The 23,993-nt window shown below is 42.9% G+C and overlaps 1 protein-coding gene across 1 annotated transcript in view; it reads left to right on the top strand.

The window, feature by feature from the left end:
* The first annotated feature begins 5,387 nt into the window (after window positions 1-5,387).
* The window catches only part of LOC148014071 (RNA polymerase II C-terminal domain phosphatase-like 2), a 195,344-nt gene continuing 176,738 nt past the window's right edge, over window positions 5,388-23,993 (top strand). Inside the window, exon 1 of the mRNA XM_087666325.1 lies at window positions 5,388-6,668. Within this exon, the coding sequence (XP_087522451.1) occupies window positions 6,387-6,668 (282 nt within the window). The 5' untranslated portion in view covers window positions 5,388-6,386. The remainder of the gene's footprint in view (window positions 6,669-23,993) is intronic.

The raw sequence follows: 23,993 nt of genomic DNA, 5'->3' as shown, positions 1-23,993 counted from the left end.
ACTGTTCCACAAAGCTGTACGGGTCATCGTTTGCTTGGTATTTGTCTGCAGCTACTTTGCCACCACATTTTCGATTGGCTCTTAGAGCCTTGGTTAAATAACCCCTAACCCTGCTAGTAGTGATGTTGCTAATGCTGCAGCACTTTGCTCTACTACCGTGTTATCTAGTAGTCACTTCGTCAGAAGCTTGTTCAATGTGAGGTCTCCCTCTAGCGCTCTCTCACTCTTCGATCGATTTCTTCCTTGTTAGGGCTAGCACTCTCTGGATCTCTTGCATTTCTATGCTCTGGTGCAAGCTCCTAGTATGCTGATTGTGGTTGTATGTGACTAGCCCTTGGAGAGCCCTAAATGCCAGCTTCCTCTCCTCCTCAAGATTTGATGTCCTCTATAGGTCTACCTCGGTGTTCCAGCCGAGTTTGAGCATTGTATTTGTTCACTAACTGTTGGATAGCCTCAGGAAAATCACCTAGGTCCAATTCTTCATTACTTCTACGGCCAGAGCTGCCCTCTTCCATGTTGAAAGCTTCATATTCTGCCAAGTTGTCAATCAAGTTGATGAGGCCAGGTAGATCCACTTCCACGATAGCGTTTGTCCTTGTTGCATTTGGCTTTTTAGCTGTGTTATTCGCTTGGCTCTACCTTTGGGGATTCGATCACCTTTCTATGTCCTTGGGTCTACTCTTACTGGTGGGTTCTTTCAAATTCTTAAGTCTAGGTGAATTCCTTGTTAATTACAACCAGTCCCCTCAACTTACCCTCACTCTGTGCGTGTGTACATGTGTGTGTTCTTTCCTGTGCACTGTGCGAAATCAAGCTTTTAACTCTTCCCAAGTGTGTTTTGAGTACTGGAAATCAGAGTGAGTGAGAAAACAAGTGTCTAGACAACTCTAGAACTCTTGTCGTGGGTTTAGCCTATAGGCTTGTATGCTCGGTTTTTGGCCCGTTTTTGGCCCGTCCCCGCTGGTTTATAGGGTTCTCTGCTATTCCCTCCACTCAGTCATGATTTATTAGCACTCTATGACTCCGCTTGAAGTTGCTACCGGGCTAGATCGCTAAATGGTCGACTAGTGTCGCCTCTATGCATGTGTCTCGCTGATTCCTTTGTTCCTTGTGCTAGAAAGGCGTCTCAAGCATCTGTATGTTCTTCAGATGTTCGTACGGCCAGTGTCTAGGTGGTCTTGTCTAAGTTTCAAACATTCTGGGGAAAATCAGACTTGGCCCAATAGGTCCAAATTGCAAGGGTCGAGTGATTGATTCGGATGGGCCGAGTAGTGGGCGTCCAAGTCAAGTGGGTCGAGGGTTGAATTTCCACAAGTTCGAGCTGAGTGGCCGAATGACCAAATACAAGAAGGCCGAGGGCAGATTCTTGGACTCGGCCCAGAGTTGGCGTAACTTGGACGTCGAACACGGTGCGTTTTTCTCGAAGCGATGAAAAATTCGTCACACTGAGCGATTGTGGGCTTCCCACTAGCTGAGCACCTCCAGATCCTACCTTTGCATGAAGGAGAAGGTGTGGGTATACCTGCAGTGGGCAACAAACTTGTCGACGACTCGATTGAAACAAATCCACGCAATGGAGCTCACTCACACACACACACTCTCTCTCTCTTAGAACTAGGGTTTCAAATGAGCTCCCCCTTGGTCTCCTGGCTATTAAGCCCCTCCTTTTCAAGGTTCTTGCCACTAATGCCCCCTTGCTTGTCGACCTCAACCCCCTTCCTTCTTCCCATTTTTCCCAGATCTGTGCCCTACTTGTCTTGTTTTACAATAGTAAACCCTAAGCTTTTCCAACCGATCTCTTAACCTCAACCTACTCTAAATGCAATAAGAATTGAAAGCAAAGTACTGAATTGATTTCTCCTACCCAACTAACTATCAAAAACCAAAAATACTTACTTGTAGCACAGATTAAAGACCCAAAACCTCCTATCTATCTCAAGCTCCGGTTTGAGGATGAAACCCTTACTTCGATGCTCTATTTGAAGCGCGCAAGCGCTCAAGCTTGAATCCGTTGGTCTCGGCAATGGAACCAAAATATAGAGGCGAGCTCACACTCAACCGCCAAGACCCACGGACTGCTTATTGTTCAAGCGTTTCAAGTGAGCACTAATGGCTACCTCTCACATAGCCGACGCGCTATCCCTCTCTACGAGTGTAGTGAGCTTACCTTAATGCCTGATTGAGTTGCTTCCTCTCTCAAGCACTCCGATAGCTCTACCCGATAGCTCCACGATTCGTGATGCACGCTCAAGCATCCTCAAGTCTCTTCCTTCAAGCTTCATCCTCCATAGCCACGCATGAGACAAGAGAAGAGAAGAGAATAAGAAGAAGAGAGGAGATGGTGGAGGGCTCCACCTCCAAGATCTCTCATCCTCACACACACTCTCCCTCACTCACTCGCACTCCCTCCCTCAAGCACTCACAAGCAAGTAAGAGAAGAGAAAAGAAGAAGAGAAAAAGAAGAGTCCACATTGCCACACACCAAAGAATGAGCTCTCATTCACTTTTTGAACTTTATATACAAAACCCTCTTTCCCTTGGGCAATCATTCCCTTTTTACATGGCCGGCCTAGGCCCTTTTTTCCATCGTTCTCCTATCTTCCTATCTTCCTTCCTACCGCCCATCTACCTTTACAATTTGCACAGGTGAGAGCCCGTCGCTCTTTCATAGAGGTTTTGGCTGCGCCTTTATATTTAAAGGTGCACCTTCTTGCTTTTGGCTTCTTGCGGCTTCCATGGTTGTGTCTTGTACTCCTGGTGGTTCCTCCCATGCTTTTAGATTTCTTCCGGGCCCACTCTCTTGTAGGATGCCTTTTCCTTTTTTCCGCATTGCGCTTTTCCTCTTGATGCATCGTTTTCCGCTTCCTTCGCTTTGCAATGAACAGATCTTTTATGTATGCCAAAGCCTTAATATTTGAGAGTTGTCTTGGATATAGTATAGCGGACTTGACATGAAAAGTTTCAATAGTTTTGGTTCACAATCTTGGATGAACATTCAAATTGGCAAGCTGAATCTATCAATTGACTAACAAAGAAAGTCGTGTTCCTTGTGATCTAAGTTATAAATTGCATGTCAGTAGAGCATGCTGAGACTTATGATTGTGTTGCCATAATCTTTGTCCCTCTTTATACATAACACGCAACATATTGTACTTTCTTTTAGGACCTAAAGTATAAAGTAGATTTATGATGTGAGAAGGGCCTCTATGGTAGCTCTATATCTAGACATTATGAAGGCAAGTCAGTATAGAGTAATTCTTGTTCAATACAAAAAAATACTAAGCTTTTGAAAACAAGCCTTTCAATATTATTAATTTGTATTTAATCAAAGGTTTATGTGGTCACTTGTGTTGCCTTTGTGACTTCTTCAATTATGTAATATGCTTCTTTCTTAACATTTATATTAATGTTATTAGGGGCCATTCAACTATGTAACTACAATTTTGGCATCCTCCCATTGGGCACATGATGGCCTATTTATCTAGTCTAGGTAGCACCACAAATCCCAGGATCTCATAGAGCAATGGGGACTTTATGATGGGTTTGATGTGGATCTGGAGCGGCATATGAGGTTATTTGTCAAGCGTGGTGGTAATTGCCGTGGGCACTGGTTCAAATTGGATTGTGTTGAAATGAGCTTTAGGTGCAAATAGCAAGTATACATAGTTGTGTTAGAATAACATTTTGAGCAAAGAATACATTTATGCAACAATGATCCCATAAATGTTATACTAGATAATTCAAACTCTTTGACTTCTTTTTTTTAAAAAGTATTTTCTAATTGGCTTTAATCCATATATGACAATCATTTGCCTTGGTTTCTAACTCCCACCAAGTCACACCACCTCTCATGTAGAACCTGAGGTGGTCCATCTAGAATTAAGCAGTGGGGATCATGAAATGGTCACATCCCTATCCTCAACTATTTAATGCATTTATAGGCCCATAAGCTCCTCAAAGCTCCTCATTGCCTAAGATGGCGAGCAACTTGTTTTATTCCACCACTTAGCTCATGGTCCTCATTATTGTTAGTATCTTGAGATGTAGAACATGCATTTGCAACTAGACAAAACATGCAAGCAAGCAATCAATGCTTTAGACATTCTTTTAGAAAAAAAGAAGAAGGGAGATGCCCATGTGCACAATAGTGCGCCCTTGTTAGGATTATTGGTAACGGTATGCTTAGATAATGGTTTGCCTTGGTTGTTCCAACTTTTTAAAAGTTAACCCAAGTTAACTACAGTGAGGAGGACATGTGACACAAGAAATATTCTAGATTTTTAAAAAATGTATCAAATTTGAGATTGGATGGTTGGAGATCCAATAGTATTTATCCAAAGGTATATAATTGAGAATGATAAAATGTCACAGAGTTGCCTTATTGTGGTTTTGAACTAGATACCTTCAACAACTCACACACCCTCCCATCAAATTGGGCTACCACTTGTTGCTGGTAATATTTTACATTTACTTTATTTGCATGAAATGATAATTGAGAATGCATGATCTCTCTCTCTCTCTCTCTCAACAAGTAATGGTTTAGTGTGCTGGAGACCTCATGTACAATTGTTGATCAAACGAGAGTTTAGAAAACGGGACAAAATTATATTTAAAGACCTTAATCTTAAATGTTTATGGTTCATTTATGGCTAGGATATTTATTATTTTATGTATCGGGCATTTTTTGATATTGTAAGCCAAAAATTAACCTAGTAAAACTCATAAAAAAAGCCATATGGTAACAGTCTCTCTAACTTGATCACCACCTTAATTACATTTCTATTGGTGCATCATTGTGTTTCCTTTCACCCCATGGGGATCATGACACCACAATTGGTCCTCTTCTAGTATCTCCCCTCTAGTCTCACCAATGCGGCTAGTGATTCTCATTTGCATGACCCCTCTTAAGAGGGGCTTCGCACAGGGCTTAGTTAACCATTTGCCTAGAATCATGTAGTGTAGTTTCCTCTTTCTAAACTATACCTCATAGAGCAAAAGCTTGCAAAATCAAGGTAAACGAAAAAATTTTGTGGTATACTCTTTCTAAAGTTGAAACTCACCTCATCGAGCAAAAGTTTGAAAAATCGAGACTTCCTTTGTTAGGCAAACTAAATTTTTTGTGAGATCCTCTTTCCAAACTTACCTCGTAGCGCAAAAGTTTGCAAAATTGAGGCTTTGTTTCTCAAGCAAATGAAAACTTTTTGTGGCGAAAGAGAGAGTTTTTGGTTGTATGTGGAGTCACTCTATAGGGATGAGGAAGTAGAGAGATGATTGGGTATCCACGTGGAGGATGAAATTCAAGGGAAACTTACAAATTTGAGAGAGAGAGAGATAGAGGAGGGATCAATTGCTATTAATTAATTAATTATTATGCTTTTTCTCCTCTCCAGGATTTCAAGCCCCAAGGGACTCCCAAGGGAGGGAGAAAGGCATGGAACTATAAAAGGGCTTGGATGCTGTGGAGCTGCCATGGCAGTCTCTTCTTCTGTTGGTGCAGGAGGTGTTATTGTCGCCTCCTTTCCTTCCTTCAAGTCCTGTCCTGCTTGAAGCTTAGCTCGACCTTATCCCTTCCCCTTCTTCGAGCTCGCTGCCTGTGCCTATGCTTAGGGTTTGCTGTTCCTGTTTACGTCGTTCAAGGACTCGCTCGTTCCCATCACTGATGCGGCACACCCTCCAAACCCTAAAGATCCGCCTACCGTGGCAATGACAGTTCGAAAAGGGCTTTAAGGAACTCGCGTTAATCCCCCTCCATAACTAAACAAAACCAAAACAAAAGACCTGCATCAAGACATGCCTACGTAACGCAGAAGAAGAAGAAGAAGAAGAAGAAGAAGAAGAAGACGAAGACGAAGCATCTATATTGATCGGCACACCTCCATTCATTAATCCCTTACTTGACTCAACCTACTAAAAGTCTCGAGAAAGGGATATGGTTGTCGCACCTGAATGCTCCCCTAGGACAAGGTTTTGCAGCTTATGGAGCAAAGCATTATCTCTCTTCATGCTGCTGACACTTGGGCACCGAAACCTGGAAATGGCAGCATCCATTTCTAAGTTTACAACTGCAAGCCTTCCAGGTGCATCTGCTGTCACTATAGCCATGAAAACTCGTACACAGCAGTAATGCTCTTGATGGTGGAGGCTAGATGGGCTGGTTTGAATCCCTGGGCAGCTCTTGGACTGATTTGATTAATGGAGATCACCATTGCAATGCAAAAGGACACATCACAAACATGGAGGACCTGTATACAGCATCTTGGTCTGTTGAAATCATGTACCTCAAGCTGATATAATTTGTAGTACCTGGCTATGATCCTGAACTATCTGGATGTAGAAAGATGTGTCTGGGACATTGATGCCTGGGGATTTGAAAAATCAATCAACAAATGGGCGATCAAGGCAGATTAGTTTCCCCACTCTATCATGGAGATAAATTTATTGCTAATGTTGCCCTTTTCCCTCAAACAAAAGAGCTGCCATTTAAGCCTGGTGAAGAGCTGCGAGTCTCTTCATTTTCAACTGCCAGTGATCGCTGCCTTCCTCTGGTTGTCCTCCACACTGTAGCAACCGAGCGTGTATTGTTTAAGCTGGAGCCGCTGGATGTTTGCACGAATCCATATCCAAGGGATCTGGAGATACTTCACTCTGCTTGTTTGAAAGAACTTAAGGTATCTGAGCTCAATTGCTAGTCATTTATTATCCTAGTTGTTTAGGGGCATGTAATGACATTGGTGCTGTTATGCACAGGGTAATCTATCTCTCCAACAAATTGCCATAATTTTGTGGCTTTATTGCGGGTCCAGTCTAGTGTGTTAGATGTTTAGTTTAAGATCGTAGTACATGGAAGCTGATTCCTGGGGCTTTTGAAAATTGATCTTTGAATGCACACATCACGATTTGGTAGAAGGTATTTTTGACAGGTAGTTTGCAGGTCCAGGCTGTGTAGATCCTTCATGGGAAGATGTTGTAATCTTGGCCTAACAATGCAAATGCAAGGGAGATGCAAATGGGTCTCACAATTGCAACATTTTCCCTAGCATTTGATTGCTGATCTTCTATGGTTTTGAATGTCAGCTATGTCACGTTTGATTGCATGACAAAGTCCACATGAAGACTTCCATCATCGCCAATTTTTGAGGGGGCTTTGGTTTCCACTTCTATGAAGGAGAAACCCAAAGGCGGGAAGAACTCTAATGTATGAAAGGCAAGTCCTAAAAATGTTTGGCACCCCTTTTTCAGATGCAATTAAAGACACTAGATTTGTGCGATAGAATAATCCTTAAAAGAGTAGATATTGTACTCATTGCCAACACCTGGTTTATGTGGATGAGGAGAGTTGTTTCAAGGCCTAGGGAAATCCTCTTAAACCTTTTCCCAAATCCCCATGCCTATTAGACCTTGATCACAGCCATGGGGAGCCGAGAGAGGTGCTTTGCACTAGCACATGCCCCCATTGCTCCTACTTCTCCTGGTGCCCATATGACTCAATGTTGACTTGTTTGTATTGTGGCTTTTGGACATCCCTTTAGTCAGTGTCTTTGATGACAATGAGAGGTATGGCTGATGACCTTGTGGTCCACTTGGGTTCCAATGCACTTGGGCACTGTCCACATACACGTGCTCATTTGTTGGTCGGGCAATAGGATAGGCAATGGTGGATGACATGGTCACAGGAGCACATGAGAGAGGGATTGCTTTGAGCGCATGAGAGAAGGATCACATGAGAGGCGAGACATGCATGCTAGGCGAGATAGGTCATCGAGCCGCATATCATCTTGTTGATCATGGAGCAAGGTGACTTAAAAATCAATGACTAAAACAATTTTTTTTTTTTGTGCAAGTCATTTAAGTTAATGACATGACACATTATATGAACATTAAGGTTGGTTGCATTAAAATAAAGAGAAAAAATGTTTGAAAATTGATGATGAACAAAAGAAGGAAAAAGTGTTGGGCCGAATGTGAGTTAGCTACACTAGGGCATTGAACAAAGGGTGCATGTTGGCTGCCCGGTGGCCTATGTCCCTTGTGGGAAAATTGTTCACTTGCTCGAGCGCCCTTTTACAAAGATAATGATGATGATGATGATGATGATGATGATGCAATGCAAAGGGTAGATACCACATGGAAGGGAGGCTGGTGTCAAGGACAAATGCTGAACCTATAGAATATCAAGAAAGGGTAGGAATTGTCAGCAGTCATGTTTGTCATGCTTGGTCATCTCTTGCCGAGTCAGATAGGGACATTAGGAGCTATGACATGTCTATCATGTGCTTTGACAGAGGAGGCAGCTCATTCTAGAGCATCCATTTCTTCTTCTAGTCGAGTTTTGTGTGCATTTCTTGCATTTCTGGTCAAGGTGCTTGCCTCGGGACTGCCTAGGATGCCACATCACTATTTACTGGATTTTTCTCTGAAGTTGGATTGCATTTATTGCAGCTCCAGGGTATTATTCAGCAGGTCAGCCAGATTTAGAGGCCATTTTGATAGGTCAGCCAGATTTGGAGACATTCAGCTATTTATAGCTGACCCTCCTCACTTGGTACCATCATCTTCTTCTGTTCCTTGTTGGTAGGTGCTCCATCAAGTGGCTGCAGTCGTCGCCGTCTCTGGTGTGGACAGCAGGCTGGATATTCACAGTCTCTGTCACTGTCACCATCACCATTGGTGCTGCTGTCATCATTTCAGCCCAATCTGGTGTGAGCTTATAGGATTTTGTCCTAGTGCATGTGCACAGGTTGCGGAAGGCAGTAGAAGTGTGGACAAAGCTTGTTTCTTTGTACTATTAGAAGACATTTGCCCACGGATTACTCTTGAGAAGAAATTACAGATACTTGCTATTGATGACTCTCCTTCCATGAAGGATTACATCAACAGATTGGAGGACATGAGGGATGAGCTTTCTTCCCTTGGCAAGATCATCTCTTCGGAGGACATGGCCTTGATTCTTTTGACTCAGTTGCCCTCATACGATGTCTTCTACAATAGCCTTCTTACATTGAGGACCTGTGAGACTCCTCTGGGAGAAGCTTGTTCCGCTTGTCTTGGATCATGAGGAGTGTTTGAAGGAGGTAGCCAGTGGATCTAGCTCTATGAAAGTTTTTACTACAGGTATAGGAGGGGGGAAGAAGAAGGAGAAAAAACAAAGGCTAAGTCCAAGAAGGAGACATAGGAGCATTCTTCAAGCTTTGACAGTTTTAGAGAAGCCTCAATGCCACATTGTGGGAAGGGGACACATCCTGAGAAGAAGTGTTGAATGAAGTACCTTCACCTTCATCCAGGAGAGAAGTATGGAACTATCTCATCTAGGTCTTTCTCTACCTTTACACCAACTATTATCCATGTGTCCACGTTCCTTCATATCAATGTGTTGGAGGAGCCTTCTTCAGTGGCTGACTCGTCTTTAGAGAGCCCTTGGTCATTGACAGTGGTGCTTTGAGCCATATGACTATGTGAGGTGATATGCTGTAGGAACTTTGTCCATCTGAGGGTTTAGTCATTATTGGTGACATTTGTTCGGTGCCTATTAGTGGTATTGGCACTTTGCCATTATTTCTAGATTGTTCCTCTCACTCCGTTTTGGAAGTCCTATATGTTTCAAACTTGGGCTTTTCACTCCTCTCAGTTTATGGCCTTACTAGACTTGGTACTTGGGTTGTCTACGTTGAGCAAGCCGTGTTTATTGAGGATTCTTCCTTAGGAGTTGTTTTATCGATAGGTTGGCAAGAGAGAAGGCTCTACAGGCTCCATTTCCCTTCTCTTATGCAGGGTTCTTCGAGGGAGTTACCTATTGCTACATCCGTTCTTACTTGTGCACCATCTATTCCATAGGTTCTTTCCCATCCTCCGCCCTCTCCTCTGGTGGTTCCCTTATACTCCTCGTCCCTTTTAGAGGAGGACGATCTCGATGATGCAGTTTTGGATTCCTTGGTCCTGAGTGTTTCAGAGGGGGATTTCCAAGATTTTGAGGAGCTACTTTATCGACGGTCTATATCAATGGATTTCATCGACATTGGCACTCTTTTTGTTACCCTCTGATCCGCATCTTCTTTGTCCTTCAGCCACATCGAGGATCTGAGAGGGGATGTTAGCAGTCATGTTTAACATGCTTGGTCATCTCCTGCCTATGAGCCTCAGTCTGAGTTAGAGGGGGACATTAGGAGTGCTGATATTTCTATTATATGCTTTGATGGAGGAGGCAGCTCATTTTAGAGCATGCATTTCTTCTTCCAGTCAAGTTTTGTGTGCATTTCTTGCATTTCCAGTCAATTTTCAGCCTTGCCAGTGCATGCTTGCCTGTGGACCTGCCCAAGATGCCACATCACTATTTACCAGATTTTTTTGTGTAGTCGAACTGCATTTATTGCAGCCCTAGGGTATTATTCAGCAAGTCGCTAGATTTAGAGGCCATTTTGACAGGTTGGCTAGATTTGGAGACATTCAACTATTTATAGCTAACTCTCCTCACTTGGTATCATCATCCCCTTCCCCCCGTTGTACCTTCACCTATGCATTGCATGATTTCATCATCTTTGTACTAGGGTGCTTGGGCAAGTGAACAATTTTCCCATGAGGGACACTGTCCAAGTGGCGCTTGCTGCATGAGCATTCTTTAGCATGTACCATACTATGGATCCCATTGTGCAGAGCAACGCTAAACATATCCTAAGCTGTTTTCACCGGCGGATTACACCACCATTCTTCGCATGGTACTTCATCACCTTTCCCTCGTCATCAATATCCTTGAGTGATTGGGTAAGCTTGTACTGTTTTGTGATGTGTAGGGTGTACCATCCCCACTTTTATCTTCTGGGTCACTATTACTCCTAAAATTAACTTTTCACCATAAAAAAGAAAAAAACAAAGTCCAATGTGGTTGATCCGCCTTTGTAGGGCTTGGTAGGTCATTGGGCAACCAATGAGCACTCTCTGTCCGATGTCTTGTCTCCTCAGGGGTGACTACTTGGACTCCCTTGGTAAGATAACCATCGCCTCTATAGTCTTGGTAGGCCATTAGGCAACTGATTGTGCATCCTTTGTTCGATGCCTTGGCTCCTTTGGGGTAAACATTACAAGCCTTCTCTTTTAGGCTCAGTTTGGGGCCTGAGAGGGGATGTTGAACTAAATCACGCTTTACAGCTGATTAGCATTTTTAAATAGTTGCAAAATACTCTTAGTTAATGAAAACACAAATTTGGTGTGCAGTTTAAGAGATTTTCAGTGGTCTCTCAAAACCCTAATTTTTTAGAGCACCCTTCAACATCTATAAATAGATAGGTTGTCTACTATTCAGCCTTATCCTTTTGTGCAGGTTTCTCACTCTACTGTGTAGATTTCAGTCATTAGCCACCTATCATTTACTGTCTAGTTATCATTTATTGCAGCCCATCACTATTCAACCCTAGGCGGCCTGCTTTCAGCCATCGCCTTGCTGTTTGGAGGTCTCCATCTGCTGCATCATTATAGCACCTAATCAGCTTGCATTTTCAGCATCTAGTGCCAGGTGTGGTCCGTCTCTGGGTGCACGTCACTCTTCGATATTGTATTGCTCTGCCCTTGGGCATTTTGTACACTCTTACATTCATTTACAACATTCATTCACTTTAGAGTTTCTTCTCTTAGTGTTTGCCTTTTTGTTTGAGTTTGAGTTTTTGCTTGCGTTTTGCATTTAGGGTTTGAGTTTTGCTTGTCTTTGTCCGAGTCATTGTGTTCCAGTCTGGGCCATACATGCTGTGTTTCCTTAGTGCAAACCCTAGCATATCTTCATATAGTTATCTTACCTCAGGATTCCAAAGGGCCACCCTAGAGAGGCAAAGGCATTAGACAAAGGGTGCTTGTCAACTATCTAGTAGCCTACCAACACTTGCAAAGGTGATGTTAAACCGTTTTGAACTTTGTTTGGTGCTTGTCAACTATCTAGTAGCCTACCAACACTCGCAAAGGTGATGTTAAACCGTTTTGAACTTTGTTTTTTGGGAGTAATTGTACCAATGGGGAGAATAAAACGGATGGTTAGATCCAACATTACAAAATAGAAGACTATCCCAACCACTTGTCTAAGATATTGATGATGAGAGAAGTAGTGAAGAGGTATGGATGAATGGTGGTAATAAAACCATCCATGGAAATAGCTTAGGATATTCTCATTGGTGCTTTGCGCAATGAGATGCATAAAGGAATGCTACATGATGAGAATGCGAATGTAGCAGGATGCTACTTGAACAGTGTTCCTCCTGGGGGGGGAATTGTTCACTTGCCCAAGTGCTCTTTTACAAAGATGATAGGATTATGCAATGGCAAGGTTGAATACACAGGGAAGGGAGGCCGATGGTGAAGATAAATGTCAAATCTTGTAGGTACCAAGTGAAGGATAGGAATCCTCTCTCAACCATGGATATCAATGCTGAAGGAGAAAGAGGAACTGGATGTTGGTCTTAGGAATGACCAATGTAAACTTGCATGCTAGTCCTAGATTGAAATACAAAATTCTACAACAGAGATCAAAATCTACCAAATAGAGGTTCATAGTGAGATGCTCTAGTGCTAAATAAAACAAAAGTAAAGCTTGAATGAAGAACACAAGTAAATAAATATCTGAATGTGTGAATGCAACGAAAGAGAAAGGAAGGAGAATCCTAAGGCTTAAGTAGAATAAGGATAAATTAGCCAATGGGCTTGACTCAACCAAAGGAACTAAGTGTGCCAAGTAATGCTAGACTAGCCTAGAGTACCTTAAGGAATGTAGAGAGATGCTAGCCTAAGGGTGTGGCCACCATTGCGCACATCCATCAGTGGGTTGTGACTTGTTGCCAATGAAACTCATGGTGAGGTGGGAAAGTGGTTCTATGGAGCGGTACATGAGGAGACCTCAAAGTAGTAGCTAGAAGTGCATGTGGTGAAAAATCTAATGAAGTGAGGTTAGCAAATTACTCACTCATACTTTTAGGAGACCTATAGGGTTGGGGAAGAGGGTGTCGTCCATATGCTACATGTCCAGCGACAGGTCACTTAGATGGCTATGTACTAGGAGTAGTAGGCAATGCAACTGCTAGAGGTGTAGCCTTGCTTGATTGGCTAGGGAAAGTACTATCGGTGGATTTGGTCGTGGCCTAGTGTAGTTTCTTAGTCGGAAGATTATGGGCTTTAGTATGATCAAAGTCTATTTTTATTAGGGAGTTGTTGTGAGTGACTTGCCATTGCATCCAAAGGGTACTTCACAATATGGTTTTCATCAAAAGATAGTAAACATTCCATTTGTAGAAGCTAATGAACGGCAAGCTCATATGTTTCTAAATGATTCTCTACTTAAGCCCTTTATCATCTCTTAGGGGTAAGGCAAGGTTGTCCTCTTAGTCCATTGCTTTTGCTATAATGTCTCTCCTCTTCTCTATATGATGAGACTTGTAGTGAAGGAGGATCTCCATGATATTCACTACAGAGGCAAACAGTTTATAGGTTAGGGATATGTCTCTAAAGGCATGGAAGGAAAATATAGACAAAGCCTTGGAGTTGCTTTAGCCTTCTAGCCGAGATTCTCTATCAGTTACAAGAAATCAACCTTTATCAGTGAAGATCACTGATTGATATGTAAGGCTTCCAAGAGTGTCTCAAGAGTAGCGGGAATATTTGATATGCATGAATTCATTGAACTTCACTTTCATCATGAGGCCTATATCTAGCTAAGAAGAAGAGAGAGATAATGCGTTGTCCTTCTTCTTGAGGCCATAATGTATCCTCAGGGCCTCTTGTGATGGAGAAAGTGGCAAGGGCATTGTAGCTTGTAACAAACCTTTTGTATATTAATTGTTACCAAGATATATTTGCTTAGTGATTTCAAATTAATTTGATGCTTATGTACTTTGAAAGGCAATTTGTATCATCTAAGTGTTTTAAAATATGATTAAATGTTCATCTTTCTATTTAGGGTGGCCAATGGTCGTAACATCCTAAATTTATGTTGGGGGTAAAGGCGCCTCCGCCTAGCCGCTCGTACATTACTACACTGACAGTGCCGGCGCCTACACACTGCATGCGGTGGGTGCCCGTCAGCATCACTTTATTCTTTATTCTTGTAGTGATAGATGAATAAAGGGAAGGCCGGTCACACATTGTGACTTTTGGAGTTCCCACATTGTGAGTCTCTCTCTCTCTTGCTTTTGCTCTCTCGCCATAGCTCTCCCGTGCAAGCTTCGATCCTTCTCACATTTCAACTGGTATTAGAGCATGGTTACTAGAGCATTTGAGCTTGGCCTGTGACTCCTTCAGCATTCATTCGAATCCCTACACCATTGGTTCTCACTCCTGGCAGCCATATCCGACTCTTTCGAGCTCCGATCACTCCTTAGCTTCCCGAGCATCTACCTGGCCCATTTGGGCACCCTCAGGGCATTCCTTCAGAGGTATTGAAGCATTCTTTTGAGTGTTTATTTTAGTTTGCAGGGTACAGCAGGAAGGGGCAGCCATAGCTCCCAACCATTGGAGCTCCCCCATTTCATATCTTGGTTCCTGCCTGATTAGGCCTGAAGGATATACTAACCTTAATGTGAAAAATAAGGATTAGTCCTATGAATCACATGATACTCACATGTATGTAGTAGAGGTCAATCTTGAGGCATGTTTCTAGAAAAGATAATAGTGGAAATAACAAAAATAAGAGAAGATAGAAAGACAATTATGTATCTAGTAGTAGTAAATGAGATGTTATTTATTTAACCTGGATGTAAATACACCAATGTTAAGACTAGTACATTTGAACAAGAGGTAAGATTTTTGGTAGATATTAATATTTTAGATAAGCATATTTCTCATGTAAATGTGTACTAGTTAAAGAATATACAATCACATGAAACTGTGATATACTTGCCTAAGTTTAAATGGGTAATATGCAAAAAGTTTGTGAAGCATATTAACAACATCGGCCCTGTTTGCGCCAGCTTGAAGACCTGCAAAAATTCGTTTTTTACTTCAGCCTCCCCTTGGCACTCATTGGTAGCTTGAAAACACTTCATTTGGCACTTGGGAACACCCCCTTGTTGCTTGGCATTGGTGGTTTATCATTGGCATTGATTTGTGGACTGATTTACCTCAGTTCAAGACTGTTTTCCACAGTCCACATGCAGCCACAAATAGTGTTACATCAGCACTTTATGTTTATGCTTGGATAGCATTGAGATTTGATGCCCGGTTGGTCCCGAATGGTCCCTGAATGTTAGGGGAATGTATTCCTATTGATTGGCCTTCATTTGGAGTTGATTTAGTGGCTTGAAATACTCAGTTTTACATGGTAAATCAGTGCTGTATACTCCAGGCTGAAGCTTATTTAGTCACTTTATGCTTTGCCTATTGGTTATGGGTGCTTCCCGGGTGTTTCATATGACTATTGGGATGCAAATGAAGGTTGACAAATGCTTTGGATGGTTCTAGAATGTATTTTGAGCCTTGTTTGAGCTCCGTATTGGTTGACATTTACTTGACATTGATCTACATTGGCATGCTTTGTGATAGAGGTTATACCTATGGTCTATGTATGACTCGTTGGTACATGCTTGATACTTATGTTACCTATACATACTAGTTATATTTTTTGGACTTGAATGCTATTGGAGCTTCATTTGGGCTTGATTTTGGATATTTTGGAGCTTATTTTGGTCTTGCTTTGGCTCGTCAGAGATTGATTGGGATTGTCTTCATGACATTGGATGCTATCATTGGATACTTGACCGCTCATATGCTCTGGATATCTTACTAATGTACGATCTTGGATACTCCGTCACTGATGCTCTTACATGCTTTGTTTGAGCTTATTCTCTTGACACTTACGGCTTTTGTACCAGTGGGAGCGTCTTTGTACGCTTATCAGACATTGAGCAATACGCGTTATGCATATAGAGCTTTTGGATCTTTGAGACCGGGATCTCCTCATGGATGATGTATGGTTGATATACCTTGGTTTGTGTAGATGTGCTTGGGCTGATTCGGCTTTGTATTCATTGAGCAGACACTAACTTGTGTCAGGTCTTGGTAGTGGTATGTACATTTTGCCCTGTTGATTGGGGGGTGTACCGACTTTACTAATGGACTTTGTCTAACATGCCTGGGTGTTGGCTCATGCCAGTTTGATTGTTACATGCTTGTTTATGCTCACTTGATGCTGGTTTTGCATTGACAATCAGTGATTGACTTTGAATATTGGGTTTTGCCTATTGTCAGCTCTCATTGTACACTGTTGTCATAAATTACAGCAAGTATATATCTCCGGATTGTCATGTATTTTTCATGCTGAATCATCCTGGTTTGATATACTTTTGATGGTACTTGGTGGGCAGTATCATTAATTACTCGTTTCTCGCCATTTTGCCTTGGTTTTGGTGGTTTTTGGGTCATTTTCTGCAGTTTACAGCAAGCAGTTTTGAACTGTCTGCACTGTTTCAGCTTGCAGTATCTTCAACATCACTAAGTTTGATGGTACGAATTATGCCTATTGGAAGAGCCAAGTTTGGCAGGTATTGGTGCAGAAATCGTAGATAAAGCCACTAAGGTTGAGTGGAGAGCAACCTAAAACTATGACTAATGACGAATGGATGGAGCTTGATGAGTTATGCAAGTCCACCCTCATCTTGTCTCTCATTGAACAGGTGCATTACAATGTGGTTGAGGAAGCACAGAGTGCTTGGCAGCTTTGGGATAAGATTAAGAACCTCTATGACAAGCAAAGTCCTGTAAGTCAAATGTATTGGCTGAAACAGCTTATGGATCTCCGCATGAAAGAGAATGTGACCATGTCAGCTCATTTGAGCCAGTTTCATGCTATTCTTAAGAACTTGGTTTCTCAGGGCATTGATTTCAAAGAGGATGTCATTCCGTTGTTCTTGCTTGGAACTCTTAATGAGTCTTGGGATGTATTCCACAGTGCCTTATGTGCTTCTGCTACCATAGTTGTCAAGTACGAAAGGTACGATAAAATACAGTACTAATTGGTACCTTATGATTTTATAAGGTACGGTATGGTATTAGTACGAAAAAAAATTAAGATGATTTTTTAAATAACAAAAACCATAAATCATTAAATGATAGATCATAGAATACATGTTTAAAGTGGAAATAGCCATTTCATTACAGAATAAGATGAATATATGAGGGTGACCATCGCGGTCGTATGGGCTACGCAAAACATGCGATACATCATACAACTATAGTCTAGTATATCTGATACAAAAAAAAGAGAGATTTATATCATATGAATGATGAATCTATGATGAGGCATCACTATCATCATCATCATCATCATCATCATCATCATTATCATCATCATCTGAACCATTTGAGTGCTCATCAAGAGAGTTTGAAGATGACTCCTCGGCATCCGATGATGAGACAGACTCATACTCATCCTCACTGATGAGGTTACCATCATCATTAAATGATGGCTCCCTAGGTAGCGGCTTTGTAGGCAAGGGGGGGATGTCATCATGAGGCACAGGATGTGAGCTACTAGAGCCCCGCCTCACATATGTTTGCAAGCCACTCGAACCACCCCTCCTCGATGATGGAGGGCGTCGAATGACCATGCCCCTGCTACCACCTACTTGAACTCCTTGCCTACGAGCACACTGATTGCGAGTATCATGAGTATATGCTGCTATAAGCTCTCTATAGAGCTCTACAAAAATCATCTCCTCCTCCTCGTCCACCTTCTTATGTACACTCGGAAGAGTGTCGCCCGTCAACTTGAATGTATAAACATTCACCTCCACAATGCAGTGATGCACGTAAGATTGATCATGATTCATTGTAAATACTAAATGCTAAAGTCTAAATTATAAAGTATAAAGTTTAAACTTCAAAGTTCAAAGTTTAAAAGTTAAAACAACAAATTTTAAATGTTATGATTAAGTGTTTAAACTTTACCTGCTTCGGACTACCCATGCTCATCATAGCCCTCATCATGCGTAAGTTAGTGCGGCAATAGACTAGCCGCTCTAACTGTCGTGTGCTAAGCCGATTGCGAATCTTTGTGTGAATGAGAAAATAGACACTCCAGTTTCTTTCACATGCACCCGAAGAGCAATCCTGGGCAAGGACCCTCATGGCTAAGGGCTGAAGGGTCTCCAGTGCGTATCCAAAGTTTTGCCACCAAAATAAAGGCTTCACCTGCATAGCATTCTAGCTCCTCTAGCACTGCATTGGGGTTATCAACAAGGACCATACGAGTCAAATAAGCAAGCTGGTCTGAACGGAACTCTCTATCATCCATGACCGCTGGTGACTTGTAGGCTGGATGTACCAATGCGGAAAAACCATGGATGGCGCTCTAAAAAAGTAAACGAGAAGGCCCATGGTGGACCCCTCGCAATCACTCATTCGTAACACCCTATAAAAGGGAGTCACGACAATGACAATGGCGCGGACTTTTTGCCAAAACTGCTCATTAAGGCACAAGCGCTGCATGGCTTTGGCCTCCTCTGTTTCATACTCATCTCACTCATTCCATAGAGTGGACACCACTGTATGGCGCAAGGACCGCACCTCATAAAGGCGCTTCAGCAATAACCACATGTAAGCAAAACGAGTTGAAGAAGGCTTCTTCAACTCCAGTGTGCTATGCTCACGATACATCGCAAGCACCTTTACCTTTACCGTGAAGAATGTGACAATTGATGTAGCTTTGCGGACCACCCTCTTTACCCACTTGAGTTTCCCAATGTCCTCCATGAGCAAGTCCAAACAATGACTTGCACATGGAGTCCACACAATGGTAGGGAACTTGGTCTCAAGCAAATGGCCCACGCGCCGACAATTCGATGCATTGTCGGTAACAACTTGCACCACATTTGAGGGGCCCACCTACAACCACAATTTACAAATTACAAGTTATGTATAAATCAAATTTCAATTATGAATCATGATATTATCATAATGAAAGAAAGTGAAACAAATTTAAAATGCAAATTGCAATGTATATCTCAATGATAGCTTGTCGAATGTGGTGGTAGATGAATGCGCCCGTCATTTTTCTCCTACTCTTGCTGGTATCTACGGCCTGCAAAAAGTAAGTGCCGAGTGGACATGAGATGAGTATGTTGATGATGCCCCGTTTCTTATGATCACTCCATCTGTCGGTGAGAATGGAGCAACCATATTTTATCCATGCGGCCCGAATAGGATCAAGGGCTCTATCAATCCTCTCCTTCTCTTCATCAGTCTTTCTTGTCCTCATGTCGTTGTATGTGACACCGGTCCATCCTTCACATGGACCCACATTGGCAATGGCTTTTATCATCTTCTTCCATTGCTCTTGCTTTAGGACATTGAATGCAAGATTGCACTCAATCACCGTGCGTGCAATTTCAATGTCCGCAAGTTGTTGCCTTTCTCTAAGAAAGGCAACCGATCCACGCATATGACCGAGAGCTTGAGAGAGACGATTGTCTCTTCGGCACCGCATGAGCCTCCACTCTGTCTTTTACTGGAGCCGGATGCAGATGTGGAGCCCCCACCACCAATGGTAGAGGCCTCTCTCGCATCGGTTGAAGATACACCCACATTGGATGCTTCCTCGTTAGTAGGCATAGGAGTTGGTGCCGATAAGCCACTTCCTTCTCTTCTTGTGGATCCCCCTCTCATCTTGGCGAGAATCTCCTCCTCAATGTTTTGAGGGATCTCCTTGCATGGAGCAACTTGGCCCTCCGTCTTGGAAAGATGTTGGAGAAGCTGAGTTGCACCACTTGTATAGCGCTTCCCATAATACTTGCATGTCCAATGGTGGGAGTTGGACTTCTTTGTGTCCCTCTCCACATGGATCACATGCAAATTGAAGGCCTTGTGCTTCTCACGAGTCATGGTGCCGATGATGAATAAAGAGGCCACAGAGAGAGAGAGAGAGAGAGAGAGAAAGAGAGAGAGAGAGAGAGAGAGAGATGCTTGAGTCTCGACTTTTGAAACTTAAGTCTTGAAAGTTGAAAGGGAGGGAGACTCGAGAGGCCCGAGGGTTGGGGTAAAGTTGTGGGGTAAAGTTGAAAGAGCAAGAGTGAGAGAGAGGGAATGGGAGATGAGAATGGCAAATGCTTTAATAGGGTGCGGGATAGAGGCCCGAGGGGATGGGAGATGAGATTTGAGAATGGCAAATGCTTCGATAGGGTGCGGGAAAGAGGAAGATGAGAATGGTAACTTGTAAGTGCTTGCTGAATTGGTATGGAAGCATGGAGGAGAGGAGCACCTTTTGTAGATGAGAGAAGGATCAAAGTTCAAAGTTCAAATAGCCAAAGTCTAAAGAGAGAAGAAATCCAAAGAGAGGGCTGCAAGCTGGAGTTTGGAAGGAATCCAAAGAGGAGCACCTTTTAAGTTTTGCATGGTTGGAATTTGGAAAAGGGGGGTGGGGTGAGGTATCCAAGGTTTCCCACCCCCCCAAAAAGCGCAACAGTGCAGGAAAAGTGCGAAACACGAGACGCGGGGGCATAGGAAATGTGGAATAAGGACGCGCAGGCCAAGTGACTGAAAGAGGCCAGTTTTAAAGTACGAAATCGTACTGTACGGACTATTCCGTACCATGTACGGAGGCAACTATGTCTGCCACTACTTTGAAGCTATCTCGTGGGAGAAATGCCAATTTGACTTGTCATCATTGTGGGAAGAAAGGCCACACAAGCGAATAGTGTCATGAATTACGTAAAGACATGGGAAAAAAGAAAGTGTAGGAAAAGTCTTTTGATCGCAGCATAGTACCTGCTATGTCAAGTGTTAAAATTGAAGAGATTAATGTTATGTAGCTCGAGGATAGTGATGGGGATTATATCCTTGTAGCAGCTTTATCTAGTGCTTCGCAGATGACAGAGATACACTCTATGTATGCACAGTGTTGGCTCTTGGACTTAGGTGCGTCCTTTCATGTGACACCTTGCCGAGAGTGGTTCCATTCATACCGTTCTATTTCGGGTTTTGTGCGCTCGAGTGATGACAGGTCTCTTGAGATTGTCGGCATTGGAGATATTAGGCTGTAGTTTCCTTCTGGCAGCAGTTTTGTTATGCACAATGTACTCCATGTACCCGCATTGGCACGCAGTCTCATGTCTGCTGGATACTTGATGATGTAGGATATCATATATCTTTTGGAGACTCTGCATGGAAGATTACTCGTGGCAGGCTTGTGCTTGCGAGAGGTGCCAAGACTGGCAACCTCTACCCTTTAGTTGTTTCTGGATCTACAGTTAATCATGCTTTGTTTGCAGGGTCTTTACCTCATGTATCTCTTTGGCATGCCCGTTTGGGGCACATGTCTGTTAAGGGAATGAAAATGCTTTCTGGTTTGCAGTACTTAGTGCCCCTTGACTATTCTTATTTTGATTCTTGTGATCATTGTCTTTATGGTAGGCAGATGAGGTCTATGCATAAGAAGTCTGGTATGTCACGCATGAGTGAGCCCTTGGCTTTGGTTCATTTTGATGTCTGTGGGCCTATGCCTTGTCAGTCTATGGGTGGTACGAAGTATTTTGTTATTTTCATAGATGATTTTTTACGTAAAGTATGGGCTTATTCCATAAAGTAGAAGTTCAATGTATTGGCAGTTTTTCAGAGATGGCTTGCTTTGGCAGAAAACCAGTCTGGGCATAGGCTGAAATGCCTAAGGACATATAATGGGGGTGAGTATGTCTCACGTGTTTTTGAACAGTTATGTGATGAGGGGTATCAAGTGTCAGTTGACCGCCCCCTATACCCCTCCCCAGAATGGTAGGGTTGAGCAGATGAATAGGACCATCCAAGAGAGGGTTTGCAGTATGCTTAGCCATGCAGGCCTATCCTAGCACTTTTGGGTTGAGGCAGTTACGACTGCCGTGCATATCATTAATAGATCGCCCTGTAGTGCCATTGATTTTCAGGTTGCAGAGCAGGTATGGATAGGAAAGCCTCCCTCTTATGCACATTTATGTGTCTTTGGATGTGAGGCATTTTGCCATGTGCCCAAGGACAAGCGTAACAAGCTGGATTCTAAGAATGTTAAATGCATATTCCTTGGCTATGGAGATGTAAGAGAGATGGGTTACCATCTATGGGATCCGCAGGTGCGGAAAGTCATCCGCAGCCATGATGTAGTCTTCCATGAAGATAAGATGCATAGGCAGCCTGAGAAGATAGTGAAGATACGTAGGGTTATATTTCAAGAGGAGCCAGGAGCTCCCATATAGCCAGCTAGACAGCCTGCAACAGTAGCAAGTACTCATGGCTAGGGTGTTGAACAGAATGTTGGGCAGGCATCAAAGCTTGCAGTGCGATGTTCTACTAGAGATAGACGCTCCCGTGATAGATTTCAGCCTTCGGTGTATTATGTCTTGGTTATAGATGCAGAAGAGTCTTTCACTTATGATGAGGCTATGTGTAAGGGTGACAGTCACTCTTGGGAGAGGGATATGCAGTTTGAGATAGACTCCTTGTATAAGAATGAGACTTGGGATTTGGTTTCCTTACCTAATGGCAAGAAGGCTCTGCCATTCAAATGGGTGTACAAGTTGAAGAGTACCCCTGGACACCCCAAGCCTGCTTATAAGGCAAGACTTGTTGCTGAGGGTTTTAAACAAGAGCATGGAGTTGACTTTGATAAAGTCTTTTCTCCTGTGGTTAAGATGACCTCCCTCCACTTGGTTTTGGCCTTAGTCGTGCAGCTTGACTTGGACTTGTATCAGATGGATGTCAAGACGGCATTTTTACATAGGGATTTGCATGATGAGATTTACATGGAGCAGCCTAAGGGCTTTCAGGGCCTGGCAGGGAGCACCTAGTGTGCAGGTTGAAGAAAAGTTTTTATGTCTTGAAGCAGACACCTAGGGAATGATACCATAAGTTCAATGCTTTTATGCATTCATAGGGCTACAGCCTTAGTACTATGGATTCGTGTTTGTACAGGAAGAAAGCCTGTGATGGATCTTTGCTTATTTTGGTACTCTATGTGGATAAATGCTATTGGCAGGGAAAGCTCATGATAAGCTAGATGCTCTTAAGGCTCAGCTCAAGAAGAGCTTTGAGATGAAGGATTTGGGATATGCCTCTCACATACTTGGTATGCGCATTAGACGCGACATGCATTAGGGACTTCTCTACTTGTCACAGAGAGAGTACATTTATAAAGTCCTTGAGCATCTCCGCATGTAGGATGTGAAGCTTATTGGCTATCCATTGCCTTCTTATGTGAAGATATCATAGGCCAATTGTCCACAAACAGATGAGCAGAGAACCGAGATGGCCAAGATTCCCTATGCATCCATAGTGGGCAGTCTTATGCATGCCATGATAGCCACTCATCCAAATATTGCCTTTGCAGTTGTTGTGGCACGCTATACGGCTACACTTGGTAAGAAGCATTGGGATGCCGTGAAGGGTATCATGAGGTACTTGAAGGGCACTGCAAATATGTGCATATGCTACGGCAACCAGGATACATGAGTCGTGGGGTACACTGACTCTGATTATGCAGGACATGCAGATAGTAGGAAGTCCACTTTTGGCTATGTGTTCATCTATGCCGGAGGTGCTGTCTCTTGGATGTCCAGGCTGCAGAAGTGTACGGCTCTTTCCACCACTGAGGCGGAGTATGTTGCAGCCAGTGAGGCTTGTAAGGAGACCATATGGTTAGGCCGTTTGGTTCATGACCTTGGTATTGATGCTATCCCTACACTGCATTCAGATTCTATGAGTGCTATTCAGTTAGCTAAGAATCCGGTCTTCCATGCGAAGATGAAATACATTGAGGTGAGGTATCACTTCATACATGGGGTTGTTGCGGACAAGTCTGTTGACCTTGTCAAGATCTCGACTGACCAGAATCCTGCAGATCTGCTCACCAAAAGTCTCTCTATGGAGCGCTTTGTCTTTCTTAGGAGATTGGTGGGCGTAGGATGAGATGACGTCTTTCCTCATCTTGTTGTACATGTGTACGTGTTGTACTATCATTTCTTTTTCTTTTTTACTTCTCATTGGGGTAGATTCGCCTTTAAGTGGGAGGTTAT

This window comes from Lygodium microphyllum, chromosome 25 (genome assembly GCF_053477565.2).
Source record: "Lygodium microphyllum isolate KBCC chromosome 25, Lygodium_microphyllum_v1.1.10, whole genome shotgun sequence".
Classification (NCBI taxonomy): Eukaryota; Viridiplantae; Streptophyta; class Polypodiopsida; order Schizaeales; family Lygodiaceae; genus Lygodium; species Lygodium microphyllum.
Note: the sequence above shows the minus strand (reverse complement) of the source record. Positions and strands in the feature narration are given on the sequence as shown.